This window comes from Sciurus carolinensis, chromosome 4 (genome assembly GCF_902686445.1).
Source record: "Sciurus carolinensis chromosome 4, mSciCar1.2, whole genome shotgun sequence".
Taxonomy (NCBI): Eukaryota; Metazoa; Chordata; class Mammalia; order Rodentia; family Sciuridae; genus Sciurus; species Sciurus carolinensis.
In genome coordinates, this window is record NC_062216.1 from 76493981 (window position 1) to 76516830 (window position 22850).

The 22850-nt window shown below is 35.4% G+C and overlaps 1 protein-coding gene across 2 annotated transcripts; it reads right to left on the bottom strand.

Annotated features, from left to right (window-relative positions):
• Positions 1-3270: 3270 nt before the first annotated feature.
• Positions 3271-15971, bottom strand: Klrb1 (killer cell lectin like receptor B1). 2 transcript variants are annotated; one of them, XM_047550650.1, is made up of 6 exons: positions 15817-15971; positions 10396-10494; positions 9624-9698; positions 6575-6729; positions 6120-6235; positions 3271-3418 (listed from the first exon to the last, which is right to left on the bottom strand). In XM_047550650.1, exons 1-6 carry the CDS (start codon positions 15899-15901, stop codon positions 3271-3273), a joined length of 678 nt encoding a protein of 225 aa, XP_047406606.1. In that variant the 5' UTR covers positions 15902-15971. The 2 variants fall into 2 exon arrangements, with proteins under 2 accessions (XP_047406606.1, XP_047406607.1); XM_047550651.1 differs by having other exon boundaries at positions 3281-3418; positions 6109-6235; positions 15817-15969.
• Positions 15972-22850: the final 6879 nt, after the last annotated feature.

A 22850-nucleotide genomic window follows, 5' to 3' on the forward strand; every position in this document is an offset into this window, starting at 1 on the left:
TGGGGGCATCACTTTGGAGTTTATATTCTGTCCCTAGTGAGTGGAACACTCTTTCTCTCTCTCTCTCTCTCTCTCTCTCTCTCTCTCTCTCTCTCTCTGCTTCCTGGTTGCCATGTCCTGAGCAGCTTTCCTCCTCCACACCCTTCCACCATGATGTTCTGCCTCATCCCAGACCCACAGCAATGGAGATGGCCATCTATAAATGGAGACTGTAAGATCATGGCCCACAGATGATGGAAGCAGGAGATGGGGAAGTAAAACTCAGATCAGCAAGCTTTTCTTTATTCTGCAGCGAAGTCCATTGTTCATGCATGGGAGGGCCCATTTCTGAGTGTGGAGCTGGCCCCTGAGTTACAGAAGGAATCTGGGTTTTATAGTTCCATTGGAGTCTGTGGGTGTGCAATTTGGACAGTCTGGGGCTAGTTCTATAGGTTAGAACTTTAACTTAGGAATGTAGTTGTAAAAAGGTTGAAACTCATAATTATTTGGGGAGATAGAAGTCCATATCCTTAGGGATAAGAATTTAAATTTTGCCCATTGTTTTACTTTCTCTGGGATCCATTGTTTCCCAGAGTTTGAATATTTGCTGTGCTACCAATTAGGACTAATTTGCAAAGGGGGAAGGTCAAAGTTTAGGGCCCAGCATTATTTGCTCCTTTCCTGTAGGGACCATTGTTATTAGGAAAGGGTTTACTGGGAGATTAATTCTTGGCTAGTTTCCCCTCTCTCCTCCCAACTGCACTGTCCCTCCATTTTCCTTGGGGAGCTGTCTTGCACTAAAATTATCTTCCATAACCCTTCAGAGACCTCTGAAATCATGAATGCTAAATAGACTTTTCTTCCTCTAAAATTGTTCCGTTAGGTCCTTTGGTCACAGTGGTGAAAAATCTGACTAAAAAAAAGGGATAATGCAAAGCTGATATAGTTTTGGAATTGGGCAGAAGTCCATAAGGAAAAGTAATTGTTGTTTCTGGTTGACTAGATTTAGTGCAGAAAGTTTATACACAAACAGTAGGTGGTAGTACCAGGGGTTGGCCACTAGGGGGTCAAGGTTTTAACATATTTGGGAATGTGGAAGTTTTTTTTTTTTTACTTTGGTCCATAGCTGTTTATTGATTAACATCTTTATCTCATCCACCTTCTATCTTCCAGCCTTTATAATTAGATTTGGTATGCCTCAGATTTTTCTGTTATATCCATATGTAGAATTGCTGGATCAGATGGTTGTTCTATTTTTAACTTTTTTTTTTTTTTTAGGAAACTCCATACTGTTTTCATAAAGACTATATCAGTTTTCATTCCCACCAACAGTGTATAAAGCTTCCCTTGAATGCCATACTAAGTATTGTTTTTCATCATGACTTAGAGTTCCAATTAGGTCATATCAATAAACATTGACTCAAGTACTACAACCCCAAATTTTCTCCTTAGACTTAATATTTTTTTAAACCTGTCTAGAGATGGTTGGACATATATTCCATGTCTAACCTTTATAGTTTGACTGACTTTGAACATTTGAGATTCAGGGAATATCTCAGCAGTATCATATCTAATATTAAGTTTAGTTAATTATTTAATGCTGAAATAGAAATAACAGTGATAAATTACTTAGGGTTAGTTTCACTGGAAAACTTTCTTGTATATTTATATTTCTTGTATATTTTTCTTGTATTTTCTTGGGCTTTAGGGCCACTTGTTTTCAGATCTAACAAGAAGGAGGACAAGGTCAATGTGTGGAATAACTACTGAGCTAACTGGATGGAATTAGAGAGTCTTATCCTAAATCATTTTAGAAGGTTGTTATGAACACCATTCCAAGAGGTGTGACTGTACATTGTCAGTTATGGAAATATTTTCTTCAATTTCTATTTTATTAGTGTCATACAGGTCTTTGCCCAGAAAAGTGTCTCATGCATCAAAATATTACTTTTATTATGTATTGTTTCGTAAGGATGCTTTAATTTAAAATGTTTTCCTAAATAATTTATTTCCTATATAATTTTCATGAAATAAATATACTTATATTTTTTAAATACTTATGGTATATCAGAACTTATATTAATAAGTGGTGTAAATTTTCAATCCTGGGAAATAAAAATTAAGATATTTTGGTCATTATACTACTTGAATTTATATAATTCAATTTGGCATTGAATGTTCAGAATAAGTATGTGTCTACTTTTACAGAAATTTTATTATTATATAGTAAATTTTATATTAGCACTTATTTGTCTTACTAGGAAAATTTGGCATATTTTTAGAAAAGTGAACATTCAAGAGATCTATAAGTACTTATTTTTGTTTTTATTTTAATTTAACCAACTGAAGAACTGAAAAAAATTGTCATTGACTTTCTATTAGAATAATGAAAGGTTTAATTACACTTTGGGTATAGTTTGAGTGTGAACCAAAAAAAGAGAAGGAGATGTGGAAGAAAAGAAGTATTTAGAAAATTAAAATGGGAGCCTATGAAATGGTGAGAATAGACAAGAACCTGTCTTAGTCCATGTTTTATTGCTATAACAGAATACCTGAGAAGAAAAGAAATTTATTTCTCAGAGTTCTGAAGCCTGGGAATTCCAATACCAAGTTTCCAGTGCCTGGTGAAGACTTCTTGCTACATTGTGACATGGTAGGGCATCAACATGCTGAGCTCACTTTTATAATGACCACTCCCATGGTAATGGTATTAATCTAACTTGTGATGGTGGAGCCTTCAGGGGCTAATCTCTCAAGGGTCTTACCTTTCAATACTGTTGCAGTGGCAATTAAATTTCAGCATGAGTTTTGGAGGGAACATTCAGACTATAGCAGACTTTCCCAAATTCCTTTAATTATGGGTCTCTGGTGTCAGAGACAAAGGACTTTTATCATATTCTCCCACAACTCGGTTGTGTGATGGTACAGAATAAGAGAGACTATGAGAGTTGCACAGAACTTTAGGAATCATTTACTACAACTCATGTGGAGGTGAGCTGAGGCTCAGGAATTAGTGAAGGCCACACTTGTACTTCAGGATTAAAATCTACTTCCTCTCAGTTGTCCTGGGCTACTTTCTGTAGAATATCACTGTCTCCTAAAATGATAAGCCTGTGCCTTTTTCGTCACCTACAGAATAAATGGATTGGACATGAACTTCTGTAAGATTCCTAACAGTTTAGAATTCTCTGCAGTTGTTCACTTTGTGCCACTAAACGTACAGTTCACACTATATATACAGTTAAAATTGCAGAAATCTGTAATGGAAAGTAAAGAAATTGAGATTCATAGTCAAGAGTTGGGACATATTTTATTTCTGACAGGTTTTAGTTTCTTCTCACAGATCCATTTGTTTTCTGAATCACAGTTTGAAGAAAACACTTTTGTCTTTGAGATGGCAGCACAGCTGTTTTCTTTATTTTCACCAAAAATTTGTAATCTGATGAGAAAAAGAAAAACCTCTCTTATTGTTTAGAATTTTCTCAAACATGATGATATAACCTTTTAAGATAAAGTTAAAACAAATCTCTGGAACTTTCAGGTTCATTTTCACTTGGAAAGAATCCTTCTAACAAGAACCTTCAGAACGAACACACATATATCTAGAAGCTTTGAAAACTGGGAGTTAAACCTCCTGATTCTTTAGTAATATAGTATGTGAGTTTCTTCACTTCACTGAGCTTCAGTTTTCTTAAATATATGGGGTCTAACAACAATGTGTGGATGAGGCATTGAGATGAAACACAAATGTGTGACGATGCTTAAACGAAGTCTGTGTTGGTAGATGTGCCTGGGCTGTGAGGTCTACAAAAGTGGACGCAGGGGAATGGAGTCTCAGCTCATGTGCACGTCATCAGGGCTGAATTCATTCTCATTCCAAACAGAGGTTGGTGGGTATCTGCTTCAATCTAATATCAGTTCCAACAACAGTGGGTATTGTGGCTCATTGTAGGTAGGGATGAGAATAAAATTTGAACAATGGGAAGGGCTAATATGGGGTCGGCTGTAAGGGAGGGGTGAGTTTAAGAAGACTCCCCTCTTTTTGTCTCAAACAGAAGGTGGTAGTGGCAGTGGGCAGGGCTCCATCATGGCTTTTATTTTCTCCTGTGTTCTACTTCTTCATGTTCCCATTGGGCCTAGAAGCTAATCTGATTGATTCTAGTGCCCAACATTCTAGTCAAACCATGAACTCCCCTTGATTGGGCTGTTGTAAACATCCCCTATATTTTATGTCTTCCATCCTTTGAATTATTTCTTTTTGGGGTAACTTCTTTAAGGCCAATCTGACCAAGTCAATGGCTTTCTTTCACAAGGCCCTCATTGACTTGCCAGGCCTTCACTAACCAGATGTCTGACAAATTCTCTGACATTATCCTATTTAATTCCCAAATAATTCTATAGTAAAATATTATCCTCTTCTTTCTTTCCTCTTATTTGAAAATGAGGTCCTAGAGAGTTGAAATAAATGCAGCGTTTGACTGAATCTCCTTCTACTGTACCATGACAACTTCCAAGGTGTACCTGATGACTACATCTTAATCAAAGCATCCCATTTTATCCTCAGGGTAAAGTAGGAGGCTCAAATGAATCTAATCCACCCACTGCATGTATTTCTTCACAGACACTTACATGATTTCAAATTTTATTTTTACTATGAACCACAATGAAATAAGCTTTTTATACATGGCCCTGTTCTCACACACACACACACACACACACACACACTCTTGCATACACACTATACTTAATAAACTCGAATTAATACTTCCTATGTATGAAAGACAAAAAAAAATTAAAATAAAATTTAATATCTTTTCTAAGGGATCTTAACCACTGAACTATATTCCCAGGCCCTTCAATTTATTTTGAGACAGGTTCTCCTAAATTGTTGAGGCTGGTCTTGAACTTCCTCAGCTTCCCAAGGAAAATGGATTATAGGTGTATGCCAGCATGCTTGACTCAAACTTAATTTCAAAATAAATAAATATAGAAAAAAATACCCAGAAAGCACTATGAAAAATCAGGATAGGTTCTATTAAACAGATTATACATTTCCTGTTTCATAAATTTATTCTAGTCCAAATTATTTTTAAATAATCTTCATTTTAAAGTCTCATATTTTAACAAATATCTTAGAAGATGGGCTCTATAATGTCAACATTTGATAGTCAAGCCAATATTCTTTTTAATGTTTAATATTTCCCATACTTAATACATTAGCACTATATTTTATGTAAACCTGAATATGTTCCAGTGTTTTAAATTTCAACCTCTTATTTTCTGAATGATTAAAAACATACACTTTAAGCCTTAATTTATGCTAATTTAATTAATTGTTCAAGATTCACTAAACTGACATTCAGTATCACCTCTTGTGAAAAACTCATTGGATGGTCTTTACAGAAACTTGGTTGGATCCCTATGTGCTTTTGCTTATCAAAGAAAAGGGCATTCTGCTCTTTGCTATACAACTATCCATAAATTCTGCTGAAATATGTAATTTAACATTTATGGTTCTCTTGACAATATTATTCAATAAAAAAATGAGAACTTAAGAGAAAATAGCAAGTGGTTTCTTTGTGATCTATGCATATATTGGTCACATTCCCCCGAATAACTGTCTCTCATAACACTGGTTAATACATATGATAATGTTTGCCACAATGTGGGTAGTCTCTGTCCTGCGTCTGAGTTCCATGCTGTGATATTTACTGTTTTTTCCTTTAGAGTCATTGTTTTTTCTATGCTGGTTGTGACCTACTCACTTGGTTCATGGTCCACTATGATGCTTTTCTACCACAATTTGAAAAATACTGCTTAGGAAATTCTACAGGCCAACAGTCTCCAGGTAGACATTTTAAAAAGAAATTTATGCATCCCTCCTAAAGAGTTAGTCCTTGTCCTTTAACAGTCCATTGCAGATAAAAACATATGTTCTTATGAAGGACTGGTGTCTTTTCACCAGTACTATCCAATCAACTTTGTAGTCATTCATCTTCCTAGCCTATTTTGAACCTCTGAAGAATTTCTAAAACAAATTAAAACCATAAAATTCAATCTTCAATTTTCATTAATGTTACTGTTTTGTAAAGTGAACCTGATGTGAACTAAATATTCAAAGGAGCTCACCTAATACTCACATGTCATGATCTAAAAAGGAGCCGTTTATCCACTTCCAGTTCTTCTCTGACAACGTAAAATTTAGTCCAAACCAATACAGAATTCCTTCAGTTTTTATGAGGTCATGTATGTGTCTCTATAATTGAAATGAAATACATTAGTTAATATTGAATCTGTTTAACTATGATTTGTATTTTTCTCATCCCCTAAAATCTATTCAAGCATCACCTCCTCTCTGAAGTCTTTCCTAATTCCCCATTCCCCAATGAATTTTCTTCCTTCTTTGTGATATCTCTCTTTACATATATTTCTATTTCTACTGAATGCATTATATTATATTAAATTGTTGTATGTCTGTTCAGTCTCCCAAGTTATGAGCTTTTTGAAGTCAAAGTTTCTACTTCCATTGCACAGAACCTTGATACAGTTTTTAAAAAGTGTTAAGTCCTATAAAGATTTTTATTTAACAATTTACCAGTTCTTCCTGATCTTGGATGAGCAGCAAACTGGATTCTCTTTGGGAACAGTCAGCTAGACTGTCCTTCCAAGTATTAGAAGAGCCAGAAAAAAATATGCATTTATCTTGGAGTTGAGACCAATGTATTGAGCACTGTAACGGACCTGGTGTCTCTACAGTAAGAAACAAAGGAGAAATAAATGTGTGTTTTATTTCTAATCTGTCCCTGCTGCACCTCAACCAACCACACATACACGATGTTACAAATACTCGGAAGTCATTGATTATAACTGTTACCATCTAAGGGTGCTGGGTTTGTTGTCTCCATTCAGCAACGAACTGAAGAACAGGACACAGAGATAGCAAAAGCGACAGAGATACAGAGACAGACTTCTCTGAAGAGAAGGGGCCCCAGGGCTGGGAATCTGGTGGGGGAGTTTTGGCCTGTTCTTTTTGTGGTCTCTGGAATTTTCCTCCTTTCCTTATCTCCACCCCTGTCCACATGCTCCTCACTATTATTGATTGTTGCCCCCTCTGTCTACTCATCTGTTTTAGTTTTTCTGTTGTATCCTCTACTTAAGAGCACAAGTATGGAAGTTTCTCTCTGATTGGGTCCCCTGCTTGTGTCCACAAGCACTGTGGTCAGGCAGGAAGTGGACCTCGTAAGAAGACCCTCTCCATGCTCCTGTGTTCCGGCCCTGCCCCCGACCTCCTCACTTGCCATCTTGCCCTGACGGCCTAAGCCCTTCTATAGCTACCTCATGACTGTGAGAACAATGAATTTATTATAATTTTGAGGTTTTTGAGACTTACCATTCATTCTAGAACCAAGAACTGGGAATCAGATACAAGTAATATAAGAGGATAAATGGAATTACAGAATATTAGAATAAGAAAACACCGCCAAAGTAAATAGCCACATCTTAAATTTTAAAACACTGAGGAACAGAAAATCTTGTTAAAATCCACCATCAGATAGTGGTAAAGTCGAAGCTGTTTCTCACTTTTCTTAAATTCATCACCATGGTCTATTGCACTAAATGGATGACAATATCGGATTCATCTAAAAAATGCTTAAACACAATACAAAATGCAAAGTCAGTAATAATTTCACTAAATTCATAACAGATATCAGACAGAGAAATTCTGAGTATGGAGCTCAGGCTGGGCCCTGCTCTGAGTTGCTTCATGATGTTTAAACCAGTGGTTCTCAGACTATGCCTGAGCCTGTGTTACTCCATTTTACAAGCTACCCCATTCGGAGTTTAAGTGCTGAGGTGGGATGACTCTATGTCTTGTGTGTACATGTAAGCAACCATCTGTCTAGCACAACCATAAAATTTATTTATCATAAAGTCATTAAATAAATTAATTGTGCTAATAAAAATGGCCACATGTGGACTTACTGAATGAATCAAAAGCGCATGGACGCATGGGCATGGCGAACTCATGGGAAAAAACAGGTCTGTGAACTTATCAAACACACCAAATGCAACCCTGTCACCCAAGACCCATAAAGGGAGGAACTCCCTAAGACTGGACACAGTGGCACGTTGACTCTGTCATCTAGTCACTCATCAAGAGCCACAGCCAGGAAAATCACCATAGAGAGAGCTTCTGAATCTTTGTCCTAGGACTTCAGCACAGCGCATTGTCTTCTGCCAGTGATTTCTCAAACACACACACACACACACACACACACACACACACACACACACGGCTCTCTCCAAGCTGACATCTGAAGATGACACTCCAAGATGACGCTCTAAATCTGCTGCCTATCTGGCCTTTGGCCTGGAATAATTCCTGCATTTTGACAACTCTGCAGCCTGCACAAGTTCTTCAGCAGGTCCATAAACTTATCTGATCCCCACCCTGACTCTGCATTCCTCTCTACGCTCTGCATTTGCTCTCAGTTCAGTCTCTGGAGCCCATGGGGCTGCCTTTACCCTTTCTTAGCCTTTCTGAAACCAAGTGCGATTGCGGCTTGAATGTTGTGGATATTAGAAAGTAAGTAGGGAAAAAAAGAGTTTGTATTTGCCCAGATTATGACTACCAGGTGACCCACAAGTATTCAGCGAACTGCCACAGATAAAAGTGGTGTTTGTGAATTTATTGTTATTCAGTAAATTCTGACATTGTGAAAGGATAAACGTGTTTGGTCTATGTTAATGGCACAGCATAATCATAGTAATAAGAAAATTTCTAATTGTCAAATGATTTATTTGTCTATTTAATGTGACATAATGGGTAGGACTTTTAAAAAGGATTTTCTAAGTTTCTCAAAATTTCTCTTGTGTGATGATGTGAATGCAAATCACATTATGCCACACTCAACAGTAGTTGCCGTTGTTAACACACTTTTATTAATATACTCTAAAATTTAATGCCACCGCACATCAAGGAAACAAAATAAATAGTAAAGAATTCATTCTCTCTCTCTCTTTTTTTTTTTTTTTTTAGTTTCTATTAATTTCAGGGCAAAGTTAACTGACATGATCATTAAAATGCTTAAATATTCTACTTAAATGCATATTTTGCTTTTTAACTTGATCTTTGATATTTAACTTTGTTTGTTTGTTTGTTTTTTGGTATTATGTATTGAAGCCAGCGGCACTTTACCACTGAGCTACACTCCTGTCCCATTTTATTCATTTATTTTTATTTCAAAACAGGGTCTTGCTATGTTTCTGAGGCTGGCCTTGAACCTGTAATCCTCCTGAGCTGCTGGGATTTCAAGCATGTACCACTGCACCCAGCTTAACTTGATATTTTTACTACTTAACTTGATCAAATATGCCAGTGACCTGGGGCAGCATGCCCGGGGGTAAAGATCATAGTCTTTGATATAAGACCACCAAAGGGGCCATTTCTATTATCATCACTTTCTACACCTGTGACTCTCAACAAGTTGCTAAGCCTTTTTATGCCTCAGTTTTTTCACACATAAAATCAACCTGGTGATAGTATTTTCCTGTGTGGGTTGTTATGAGACCTAATTCAGGTAACACATGCTATTTATCAAATATTAGCTGTTATTCTTGGGGAATTCAAGGCACAAAATTACCTGTTGTATAATTCCTGTTCTCTTGAACATCCACACTGTTCTTTTCTATTGGTGATGTTTGTGTTAAGGATATCACTAGTAAAGAAGGGGGAAAACATGAAGAGATGAAGAGGGTTAGATACAATAATGAGTGGTGGATTGGATGTCTTATCATTTCAAGGAAACTCAACAAGCTAATGGGGACAGATGGAATCAATTGTAATGTGGTAACCAAGGGTCCTAGTTTGGAGGCAGCATACTAAACAAACAAGAAAAAAAAAAAAAAAAAACAGAACAAGTGGACTCCACAGATATTAGGTTCCATATCATCTACTATCTAAGTCTGCTTAAGGGAATTATTTAAAACTGTTACATTGCTCATACTGTCGCCTAAACTCTCTCATCTTTAGAATGAGTGTAATTATGTTGTTTCCAAAGGAGGGTTTGTCTACTGCCATCTGGAATTTAGGTACAGAATAAAGTGTACATAATTAGAAATTTTAATTTTCTTTATCTTTTTTTTGTCTCACTTGTGACCTTTTCTTCTTTTAAGTCATTGGAGCACAGGTATAATGCCCCCATAATGATGCTCCGAATAATTAGAAAGGGAAATGTGAAAAAAGTGTGAAATTTCCAATGCAGTCATGGGTTAAATGTTAAAAGTGCTGTTTTGTAACTTTTCATTTCATTGATCTTCCACTAAACTTGGAATAGCCAAGTAATCTTAAGATACTCCTATATTGATAATGGAGATAGAGTAAATATTCTGAAGCAAATATCTTGCTTCACTTACCTAAAACACTCAACCCAATCACACTCAGGACAAGAAGAATTATCCCAGCACAGCCAAGTTTCAAAGCCAATTGGTGCCAACGTGGACCCTGACAGACATCTGAGAATTAAAACAAACAAGCAAACAAAAAACTTTTGGTGAATTCAGTTGACGACGTCTGGCACAAAAATCAAAGGTGGTGCTTTGTATAATCCAATGTGCAAACAACTAGGTACAGGTTGGGGGTTTAGGGTAGGAAAGACCTTTATCAACCATCTTAAAAGTAGCAATCCACAAGATTCTTAGACCCAATTGAGAGTTTGTTCATTGATAAAACAGGAATACTTATACACATTTTCTGTATAAAGGTTTAGCATCAGAATCAAATAGGATAGATGTGAAGACATTTTGAAAACTCCCAAGTACTATACAAAAAATAAACTGCATATGCTATTGTAGTCAGTAGGTCAAAGCATTCTGTCTAAAGAGAGTATCCATTTACTCAAAATGTATTTTTTGAGACTCCATTTTGTGCCAAGTACTATGTTAGGTGCTGGTGATATACAATAATTCTATTCTGCTTCACTGTTCTAGAACAGTCATCTCCAAATTGTGCCAAATGTATGGCATTCAAGGAAGAATGTTTTGTTAGTGAGTTAATTATTTTCAGTATTTTAGCTAGTGTAGTTCCCCCTTATCGGAGAGAATGTTTGAAGCTCCTTCAAGGATGTCCGAAACTATGAGCAGTAACAAGTTCTCTATTCACTGTTTTTTCCAACATAGACACACACACACACACACACACACACACACACACACACACACAGAGTTTTCCATGTTAACAAAGCACTTACCACACATTATGGCTGTAACTCTTGCTGTTTAAAATGAGACAGTAAAACCAGTTGAAAATTTTTTTCCTTCTTCACAACTTCATGGGTAGAAGGTTTGCTATCATATACATCAGCAACCTCAGCGTACGATTTTTGTTCTTGCCTTAACTAGAGGACTTTCACAATTCCATTCATATGAAGGTCTTTATAGCTTCTCCTTAGTACAACTGAATTTCCCACACCACTACTTTTGCATTTTGGGACCATTATTCAGTAAAACAAGGATAATTTGAACACCAACTCTAGGGACTAACAGGTGGGTAGCAAAGGGGTGATTCATGTCCGGGGGCAGGATGGTGGAAGATTTTATCCTACTACTGAGTACAGCATGCGGTTTAAAACTTATGAATTGTTTATGTCTGGAATTTTCTATTTAACATTTCAGACCAATGTTGACCACAGGAAACTGAAACTGCAGAAAGCAAATCTGCAGATAAGGAGAGACTACGGTAGTTTGACATGACATGTACTGATGTCTAAAACATTGCATGGTCTAAACAAAATGCCAGATGCCTTTGTTTTTCTCAGTAATGTCAATAACTATAATAGCTCATGTTTGTCAGGCATTGAGATTGTTAATTAATTTATGAAATGTGATGACAAATTAATCATAACATCAATTTATTTTACTTCAAGACAATGTTAAAAACATGGATTTTATAGGGAAAAACAATAAAGGAGGGCCTATTTAAAAAAATAATGCAAAGAAACACTGGGATACAGCTCCCTTAATTAATTCAGGTTAGCAGGGAATAATTCTGATAGTTTATCTCTTAGCTACGTTGCTCAAATTCAGGCTTAAATATCTCTTTCATGTGATTTAATTGTAAGATCTCTTTTCTTCCTTTTGATTTGTAATGTGTTACATGTGTTACTTTATATAATTTTTTAAAACTATTATTGGGACAAGGCCATTAGAAGTAAAATTTTTCTAATTTATCTATAGCAATCAACATATACATTTCCTATTTTAAAAATATTTTTCTAATATTTCTTAGTGTAAATGATTACCTACTTTGAGTTAGTTGTTAAAAAATTTTAACATTCAATGTGCTATAATACTTTCTTGTCTCATTACATTACATATTCCAGAAAGCCCTATATGGCAAGTTCTACTTTTTTTATACTACGACTGGGGGAAATTGAGTTGTATAACTCAGATCGCACACAAACACTAATGGTTACTTCTATTAAATTCTGACATTCATATACATGAGTTAGCTCTTTTTAAATGTTCCTGAAGAAATAGAATTTAGTACAATCATCTCCCTTATCCTTGGGTTTCATATCTGAAGGTTCAAATAACTGAAGATCAAAATATTCACAGGCAAAAAATATTGTACCCGTCCTGAAAATATATAGGTGTTTTTCCTTGTTATTATTCCCTAATCAAAGCACCATAGTCATGATTTAAATAGTGTTTAAGTCATCTTAGTTATTGTAAGTAATCTGGTTTACTTAAAGTATACAGGAATATGCACTTAAGGTATATGTAAATGCTACAATGTTTTAAATGTGATTTGAGTATCCACAGATTTTGGTATATACAGGGATTCTCAAACCAATCCTCTGTGGATACTGAGGAATAACCGTAGAGTAAAATATGACAAAGGAATACTACAGAAGGAAACAGTACGTTAGACTCAAGGAAGTGGAATGTAAATTATCACCTGGCACTCTGGCACCTGTTGTATCAGTGGAGGGGGCGATAGGAGTAGAAAACTGGAGGAGACCCCAAGACCCCAGGGATATATCTGCATACGAGGAAAGCAAGCATAGCAGTGTTGGTCTAGAATTTCTCATAAAAGTTATTGTGACACAGAGTGACAAAACCCAGTGAATAAGCCTAAAATAGCACTAGGATGTATTTCCTTCTGGTTTTTATATATGTATATTATTTTACATTTCTGTCTTTTTTCTTCCTTACTCATTTCTCCTTGGAATTCCAAACTCCAAGTTTGTTTGCTAAATGGAGAAAGTTTCATACAGCCATTACATTAATGCTCACTACTTTAGGCTATCATTGATTAAGAGCAGAATTTTTTTTTTTCAAAACTAGCAGACCTGAGATTTGAGGCAATATATTCAACCTTCATAAACTAAAGTTTTCCATGAAACTTTCCATGAAAGTTTCTGATACATAAATTTTTTCACTCTTAAAATGTGAATAATATCTACTTCATAAGGTTTTATAGAGAATTATATGAAATAATTCTTCTAAAATCCTGCGTAGTGTTTGGCACATGATAACTATTAACCAATAGTAGTTCTTTTTCCTAAAAAAAAAAAAAAAAAGACAATTTATGTGACTTTAAAAAAATGTTTTATTCATTCATGTTAAAATTTGAGGAACTGAGTGGAGTATCTTGTGCCTGCTCTCTGGTACTAAGCATTTCTGCAGAGAGTAAATTTAATGGAGTTGTAGTTGAGCACTGGAAGAGGCCAGGTGAACTTTAGTTACCTGGAGGTACCTGCTTAGGGCTATTTGGTATTTAGGTATAAGCAGTATATTAAATCATGTCCATTGTTCTAAATCTTTAAATAGCTTTCCATCAAGCAGATCTGAGTATATAAAATAGTTTGCAAATCCCTATTTGATCTGGCTCAGCATTACTTGATTTTCTCTCTATCCGATCATACATGCTGCATGCATGTTCTTCCTACTTTATGAACAGGCATGTGCTCATCCCAAGGGGTCTGCATTTGCTCATACAACTTCCTGGAGGCTTTTGTGCCAGAGCATGGCTTTGTCTTTCACTTCTCTCAGGTCTTGACTTCAATGTCATCTTCTAATGCAGGTTGTTAACAGTTTTTGTGTTTGCTGTGATACCATCTCCAACAGCTAAATCTTAATTCACATTTGAAACTTTTTTTCTCACTAGCACTTAACACCATCAAGTCTTCTACACATACATTGGGTTTTGTTTACTTTGTTGATTGCATACCTCCATGGTAATAGAAACTGTATGAAGGAAAAAAAAAATTCTCTATCCTGTTTACTTCTCTGTCCTTAGTGTTTAGGGCATGCTTGGCATGTGTAGATGCTTGTTTTTGAATGAATGAATAACCTCTGAGTCGCTTTCCATGAAAGTTTCTGATACATAAAGCCTTTGGCCACTTGGCCACAAATTAAAAAGGTCATCTCTCACCTCTCTCTTTCTGGTTTTGTTGGCTGCCTGAGATAGATCTAATCACTGTGTTACACATTTACCACAACACCAACAGTTTAGCCAAGAAGTCCAATGGTAGTTTAACCATCATCACACTATCACATCAGTGTTCTATAGTCACCCAATTTGCTCTGGCTTTATTCTACTATTTTTTTTTTTAAGATTTATATTCAGGGTGATTTTTTTTTGTATGATAATGATAGTAATCAGAGTAGACAAATTTTCTAAGATTATAAATGGTAGCATTTGGGGAAAGCCTCAAGATTTTTCTCTATATTCAGTTCATTTTTTGACCCTCCTTTCCAGTTTTATTTTGCCTGAACAGAGGAAAACAGACTTGTTTTGTCCCATCAGAAAAATAACTGGTTCACCCAAATTCTCCCTTAGTTATCAAAATCTTCTAATTTCCTTTCACCCCATGTGGATATTATGGTGAATCTTGTTTGATGACTGTAGGACTTTCTTCTTCGTGACTTAAAACTTTGATAATTTAATAGTTTCAAACTTATATAAGAATTCCTAAAAAGTTATGATTCATATGATTGTGACAATATGGAAGAAATATCAGCTTGGAAATCAACTGTAATGTTATTGATGTCAATAAATTCAACTAGACTGCAGAAGGTAATACTACATAAAGGCAATTTTATTTTCTGCTTCTGTTTCTAGTCTCTTCTCATCTGTCCCCAGGTCAGGCCATCATATATTATCTCTCATTAGCCTTTCTATTTCTTCACTAAGATTTCTAACTCCTCTGATATAGAGAAGTGTGCAAATTTCAACAAATTTTAAATAGGCTTCTTACTAATATGCTCCAGTATCTTGTGACCATTTAAGTTGTTATTTTTTCAAGTTAGGAATTATCAGGTTGTAACTATAATTCAAGTCTTTGATCTTAAATATAACTATCTCCCAGAATCTTTTCCCTTCCCTTTGGAAGGAAGAGGGTGTTAATTACTAAGTCTCTACTTTGTATCCTGATGGAAATATTATAGATGCAACTGCAGTGGAACTTAATCGTAGTATTATTATTTTGTAGAGGGATTTAGGATAATCTAAGTTGCTATTACAGTAAGCTTGCAATGTCTTTCTTAAAACATTCCTTTGTTCATATATGTAAAATATTATATTTTAGGGTCTTTCGTCTCAGACTCAATAAGTCACGTGATCACATTTCATGCTGAATACCTTGATAAAAGAAATTTACATGCTTTTTTTGGTCCAAAATTGTTATCTTTACAAGCAAACTATACTATACCTATCTAACACTTACATAGAACAACTGCTTTTCTTTCCAGAAATAATTTAAAACCATAAGTTTAAGAGAAAAATCTAACTCTGGTTATACAAATGCCAAAAGAAGACTGAAAGTCACTTACCTTGGGGAAGAGATGGAGGTGATGAACTTTCTGGGCCTCGGCCCCTGGATAAGCTTAAATCAGCATATACTACTGATCTGTCCATTGCAGATCGGGACTGTGGCACAAACTTTTGTATAAGGGCAGTTTTGAAGTTCTGTGAGGCCAGTTCAGGAAAAGGAAGTGCCCCATCTGAATGCTTTGGTGTCTGTAGTATGTCACCACTCACCACACTGCTCTTTGAGGGTTTTCTCCATAAAGTATTGAGATAATCCACTTACAGATGTCCATTTCACTTACACATGTGATATCTATCTTTTTGATTAATTGGTGTGTTCTATAACAAAATTCTGGGAAGGCTGGTTTGTTCTTGTTCCTCTATCTCTTTTTGAGTTACTATCTTGGGGTCAAGTCCAGGGTGAAGCAAATAAGGCACTTGTGTAATTTGAATTTAAGGTTATTCCCCAAAGACTAAGCCATTAAGATAATGCCTAACAGAAGGTTGTGAAAATAAAAAATTCATAACAAAAGTCCATGATGCTATTTGAACTGAAGTTCTATGATATTTCTGAAATAGTTGTACCCCAAAGAAAATTGTGACATACAAAAAGTGAGGCCATAAATTTGGGAGAGACATTAATAATATAAAAGAAAAAGCAACAAGAAGAACAGTAGAATACTCTTTGCTCTGAAGGCACACGTGGATACAACAAAATCTCCATGTGAGTATAAGAACTTGAAATCTCTCAGAATTAGAGAGAGTGGAGGATTTGAGTCTACAGCATTTCCCAACTCTATCAAGGATTTTCAGGTCTAGAGCCTTAAGTCTGGAACTTAAATGCCACCAAATCTGACTTTCTCACATTTACAAATGAAGAGGAAGAGGAAACTCAAGTATTTCCTCAAAGTCATTTTCTGTGATCAGAATAGAATTATATCAGTACTCAAAATTACTTGACAGTGGAAACAGTCTTCTGACCTTGAACCCCAGAAGATAGGAAGAATCTATTCATAGCCGAAATGTTTCTTATGTCAGTCATGCGGCACACACTTGTTCCAGAAAGATCATGCATAATTATGAAATGAGATGTGTGAGAGTCTCAACCCACTTTTTAATGATTTAATTAAAGTGCTTTTCAGCTATCTGATTACTTGATAATGAGCAGTCATTTTACTTATGATAGCATAATTGGTTCTGCTACTTACCTCATCCAAATTTTTAAGATTTTTAGGAATTATGGAAGAATGTACTAGGCTATGATTTGGGTATGAGGTGTCCCCCAAAAGTTCATATCTGAGACAATGCAAGAATATTCAGTGGTGAAATGATTAGTTCATAAGGTCTATAAGCTAATCAGTATATTAATCCATTTGAATGGATTAAGTGGGTAGCAGTTGGCAGGTAGTGTGTGGCTAGAGGAAGAAGGTCACAAGGACTGTGTCTTTTGTCCCTGATGAGTAGAACTCTCTCTGCTTTCTGGCTGTCATGAACTGAGTCGGTTTTCTCTGACACATTCTTCTGCCTCACTTTGGGCCCAGAAGTATGAAGTCAGCAAATCACAAACTGAAGCACTGAAACCATGAGACAAAATGGAACTTTTCTTTCTCCAAGTTGTTCCAGTCAGGTCTGTTGGTCAAAGTGACACAAAGCTGACTAAAACATGGGTCAAATATATAGAATAATTCTATGCATTTATAGAATTATTGCCAAGCATTAGTACACATATAAGAATATTAAGTTTTAGGATATATAAGAAACACCTGAAAACTTGAGTAATGCATATTCCTGCTGAATAAGTCCATTTCCTTTCCAATGTACTATTATACTGAGGTGGAGAATGTGCTCAAAATCACTCCCACTATTTCAGCTGGTTCATCGACCACACTCAAAAGCAAGTGAAAATGGGGTCTACATTAGAAGTCTGAAGATCTGATCAGGAGATTAAAACAATGCTTTTTGGGCACTGAAGTTAAACTTAAGTTTCTGAAGCATGACTGTGTCTTGTAGGAATTTACAATGGACATATTCAGAATAACTGATGTGAGGTAAAATGTTCTTAAACAGATGATTCAGACAGATGATTTCAAATGCCTCTAAGCTCCAAAAATGTGAGCTAACTAGGAATACTAACCAATTCATTTGTCCATATGCAGCATGGAGCATATTAGATCATTTTGCCTTTTGCAGAATATGGAGAGCAACTACAACCACCTGCACAATTATCTTCTATCACTAAAGATTCTTGTTATACAATCATTATTGTATACACATAAAAATAAACCCCTCCTGAGAATTCATATGTGGAGGATTTATCTAGCTGTATTAAATTCATTTGAGTATCTAATTGTATAAATGACTATTTTATTGCAAAATATATCAGAATTCAGGAATATTTTGATCTTATCACTATAAAACATAAGGACAGATCACAAACACAAACACATAATGTGATCAAAACTAAAGAATTCAAATAATAACTATCACAAGTAATCCTTAGTTTTCTAATGCAATGATAGTAAAGGTAATATCAAGTTTTTCAAGGAATAATAAAGATGACCAGGTAACCTCTTTTGATATTGAACTTAGCCAAGTTAATTACAGAAGTTGGGATATATGGAAAAGTAGAGCTTAAATATAAACAGTGTTATTCTTGATGTGAAAAAGTACAAAAGAGGCCAGCAAATGGCCACAAAAACAAGAGTAGTAAAGAAATAATTTTGTGCAAGAATGTAAAAATACAAAAAACAGAAAGTGGCAATTATGAGCCAAGAGAATGAGGTTCAAGCTGTAAAATACGAAAGAAAGAATGACATCAGTGAGATGGCAGACTAAGAAGTTAGAAGACCTTCTTCCCCCAGAAACATTGCTTTGACACTACATAGACAAGAAGAATTTTGTGAGAAGTCTAAAGACTAGTTGAGAAGTTGCAACACCAACCTATCAAAAAACAAGACAAGATTACAAAGAAACTAGTAGAGAGACTTGTGACATTCGGCATGCCCATTCATGCGCCTCTTCTATGTATCATACTTCAGAGAAACTAGGAGGAAGAACAGCAGACAGAGTCTCCTTCCTCTCATTGCAAACAAGAAAGGGCTTCAAATTCATTGTTCTGGTTTGTGTCACTCTCTCTTTCTCTCTTTCTACCAGAGATCAAATTAATGCGAGCACCTGAATTTTGACTTTCAGTCTCTGAAACTATGGGATTAGAAACCTTTTTGCTTATATTATCACTGACCTCAGATATTTCATTATAGTAACCTAAAATGAACCAATACAGGTGACATATACCAAGTGCTGAAAATATAAACTTAATGTCAAACAAGAACATTGTATTCAGCAAAACTATCCCTCAAAAGGATAGTTTTGCTGAATTCCTCAAAAAGTTTCAAGAAATTGAAACTTTTCCAAATACACAAATGAGAGGGAGTTTATTATTACTAGAACTGCTTTAAAAGTAATGATGAAGTATGCCTTTGCAGTCAAATCAAAACAATAGTAAAGAGCAAAACAAAACCATTAACATACAAATATGAGAAAATATTGTAACTGATGCTATTATAATTTTGGTACAGATGTTTTAAATGAGAAAACTATACAACAATCAAGTATAATTTTATGCTATACAATATATAAAGAATTTGTGATTTCAATGACATTAATGTTGAAGTGGTAGAACTTCAAAGTTGTACAGTGTTTATATGTGATTAAATTACTATTGGTTTAAAACAGTATATTATTTCTTTAGGTTGCTTTAAATAATTGCAACCATAATCACAAAGAAATCATCTGTAGAATAAACAACAGGAAATAAGAAAAAAATTCAAGAATATGATTACAAAAAAAAAATAAATGAAACAGAAAAGATGTCAGTAAAAGAGTAAATGAGTGAGAAAAAAGCCACAACCACACAAAAACCAAAATGGCAGAGTAGGTCCTTTTCCATGAGTAATTACTTTAAATACGAATTAATTAGACTTCCCAATCACAAGACATAGACTGACTGAATGGATAAAAAAGCAAGATCCAATTATATGCTAAATGATTTACTTTAGACTTAAAGTGGAAAATATTCTATGTATTATAACAAAAGAGGGCAAGAGTGGTATACTAATATCAGGCAAAATGACCTAATAAAACCATTACAAAAGACAAAGAAGGACATTTGATAAGGAAAAGGAGGCCAATTTCTTAAGAATTATGTCAATTATGAATAGTTAAGTACCAAAACTATGAGTTTCTGAATATGTGAGGCTAATTTTGAAAGAATTAAAGGAAGAAATTGATACAATAGAAGGAAATTCCAATACCCCATATTCAATACTTGATAGAAGAACCAGACAGAAGATTAAGAAGGAAAGAAAGGACTAGAAGAACACTAGGATCCAAATGGACCTACCAGAAATGTACAGAATATGCCAACCACCAACACCAGAATATCCATTCTTTTCTAGTGCACTTGGAACATTCTGCAGGATTCAGCACATATGAAGCCATGAAAGAACCTTAACAAATTTAAAAACATTGAAATGATACAGAGTGCCTTTTCCAGTCACAGTGAAGTAAACTGGCAATCAATAGCCTAAGAAACAGTGGAAATTCCACAAATTTGCAGAATTTATTCATTCTTAAGAATTCACAGGATCAAAGAATAAGTCTCAGTGTCAATTAAGAAATATCTTGGGACAAATGAAGTTAAAACACAATATATCAAACTGAATTGTAGTAAAAGAAGTGTTAAAAGGGAGGTTCTGTACAGGAGCAGATTAAAATAAAAGAAGAAATATTTCAAACAGTCACCTACTTGTACAACTCAAGAAACTAGAAAATAAGAACAAACTAAACCCAATTTTATCAGAAGGTAGGATGGGAAATAGCAAAGATTAATAAGGAGATAAAAAAAATAGAAGATAAAATTGGTAGAAAAAAATCAACAATATTGATACTGATTTTGAACAAATCCACAAAAGCTTACATTTAGCTATGGTTTGATTAACTAAGAGAAAAAGAGAGAAGATTCAAACAATTGCAAGCAGAAACAAACAAATGAAAAAAAGGACATGTGAACAAATGTCACAGATATATAAAGGATTATATGAACAATTATACAACAAAAATTGGATAACCTAGAAGAAAAGAAAAATTCCTAGAAACACACTAACTACAAAGAATGAAGCATAAAGAAATGGACAATATGAATAGATTAATAACTAGCATGAAGACTGAATCAATAAAGAAAAATTCTCCAAAAGGGAAAAGTCCTGAACCAAATGGCTTCACTGGAGGGGTCTACCAAATTTTGAAGGAAGAATTAACACCAATCTTCCTGAAACTTTTCAAAAAATTTAAAAGGAAGGCACATTTTCAAGTTGTTCTATGAAGTCAGTATTATATGATACCAGTGCAAGGCAAAGACATCACAAGGACAGAAAATTGCAGACCAATCTCCATGATAAATGGATATGTTAGTATACTGTTATTACTATGACACAAAACCTGAGACTGAGTAAGTTTTAAAGCAAAGAGACTTATTTAGCCTATACTTCTGGAGGTTCAAGGGCTGCTTTGGAGGATGGTCTTCTTGTAACAAAGTATCAAAGTAGAACAGGGCATCAGGTGACAAGAGGCAGGGAGTGTGCATGTGTATGTCTCTTAGGTTCTCTCTCCATCTTCTCATAAGCCACCACTAACAATCATGGAACCTCCACCTTGATGACCTTATCTAATTTTCATCATCCCCTGAATGGCCCACTTCTAAACCATAATTGGATTAAGTTTTAATCCTCTTGCGATGGATGTGAAATTTCAACGTATCAACATTTGAGGGAGCACTGAAACCATATCCAAACCATAGCCATGCTGATGCAAAAGTTCTCAACAAAATTCCAGCAAACCAAACTAAGTATCTTAATAAAGGGTTACACAACATGACCAAAATGAGATGTACTTCTAGAAAGCAAAGATGCTTTGTCTAGTGAAAATCAGTGTAATACATGACATTAGTAGAATGAGGAAGAACAAAAATCACACGATTATCATGATGGAAGCAGAAACACCATTTGACAAGATTAAACTTGTTTTCATGAGAACACTCAACAAATTCAGAAAATAATGACATATAAACATAATAAAAACCTTATGAAAGTCCAACAACTAATATCAATGATAAAAGATCGATAGCTTTTCCTTTAAAAGCAGAAACAAAACAAGAATGCCTCCTATCACTTCTGTTCAACCTGGTCCTGGAAGTCCCAACCAGAGAAATTAGGCAAGGGGAAAAGAAGGAATAACATTGTAAAAGAAGAAGTAAAATGGTTTCTATCACCAGAGATGATCTTATACATAGAAAACACTAAAGATTTCACTCACATACACATACACAAAACTTGTTAGAACTAAAGAAGAAATCAACAATATCATGAGTCTCCTTTTTCACTCCTGTGCCAAGAACAATTTTGCAGGAATAAAAGTTTATTTGGGGGTTCATGGTTTCAGAGATCTCAGTCCATAGACAGCTAGCTTCATTCCTAGGTGCTCAAGGTGAGGCAGAACATCATGGTAGCAGAGTACAGTGGAGAGAAGTCACTTAAGACACCACATTGGGAAGCGGGGGGCTCCACATGCCAGATACACAATATATACCCCAAAGGCACACCCCCAAAGACCCACCTCTTCCAGTCACACCCAACCTGCTGAAAGACCCTAAGACCCCCTGTCCAAGGAAGAACTCACGTAATCACTGGCTGCAAAAGCAAGAGGCAGTTTATTGTTATGTTACACAGGCGCCTGCGGGTGCTCAGCGAAACCTCAGCCGGAGCTTCGGTGAACTGGCACACCGGGCTTTGGAGTACAGGTTTTTTATAGGGTAAAGGGGCAGCTTTCACGCGCGGTAAGCAACAGATTTCTTATTGGTTATTTTGAATCCAGCATTTAGACATCCTTGGAAAAGCCATAAATTTACTTTAACTGGAGAGGGGGGATGATAGATAGAGACACAGACAGAGACACAGGCTTCCCCAAATTGCCCGCAGCCTCGCACTTCCGCACCTGCATA

What these genes read in the sequence shown, in the direction of transcription:
- Klrb1 (XM_047550650.1), bottom strand. Translation starts at nt 15,901, where the DNA reads ATGGACAGATCAGTAGTATATGCTGATTTAAGCTTATCCAGGGGCCGA. An exon ending in GATTGGGTTGAGTGTTTTAG is followed by an intron (nt 9,699 to 10,395) that starts GTAAGTGAAGCA and finishes CTTCTTTACTAG; the next exon opens with TGATATCCTTAACACAAACA. An exon ending in TCCAAGATCAGGAAGAACTG is followed by an intron (nt 6,236 to 6,574) that starts GTAAATTGTTAA and finishes TTTCAATTATAG; the next exon opens with AGACACATACATGACCTCAT.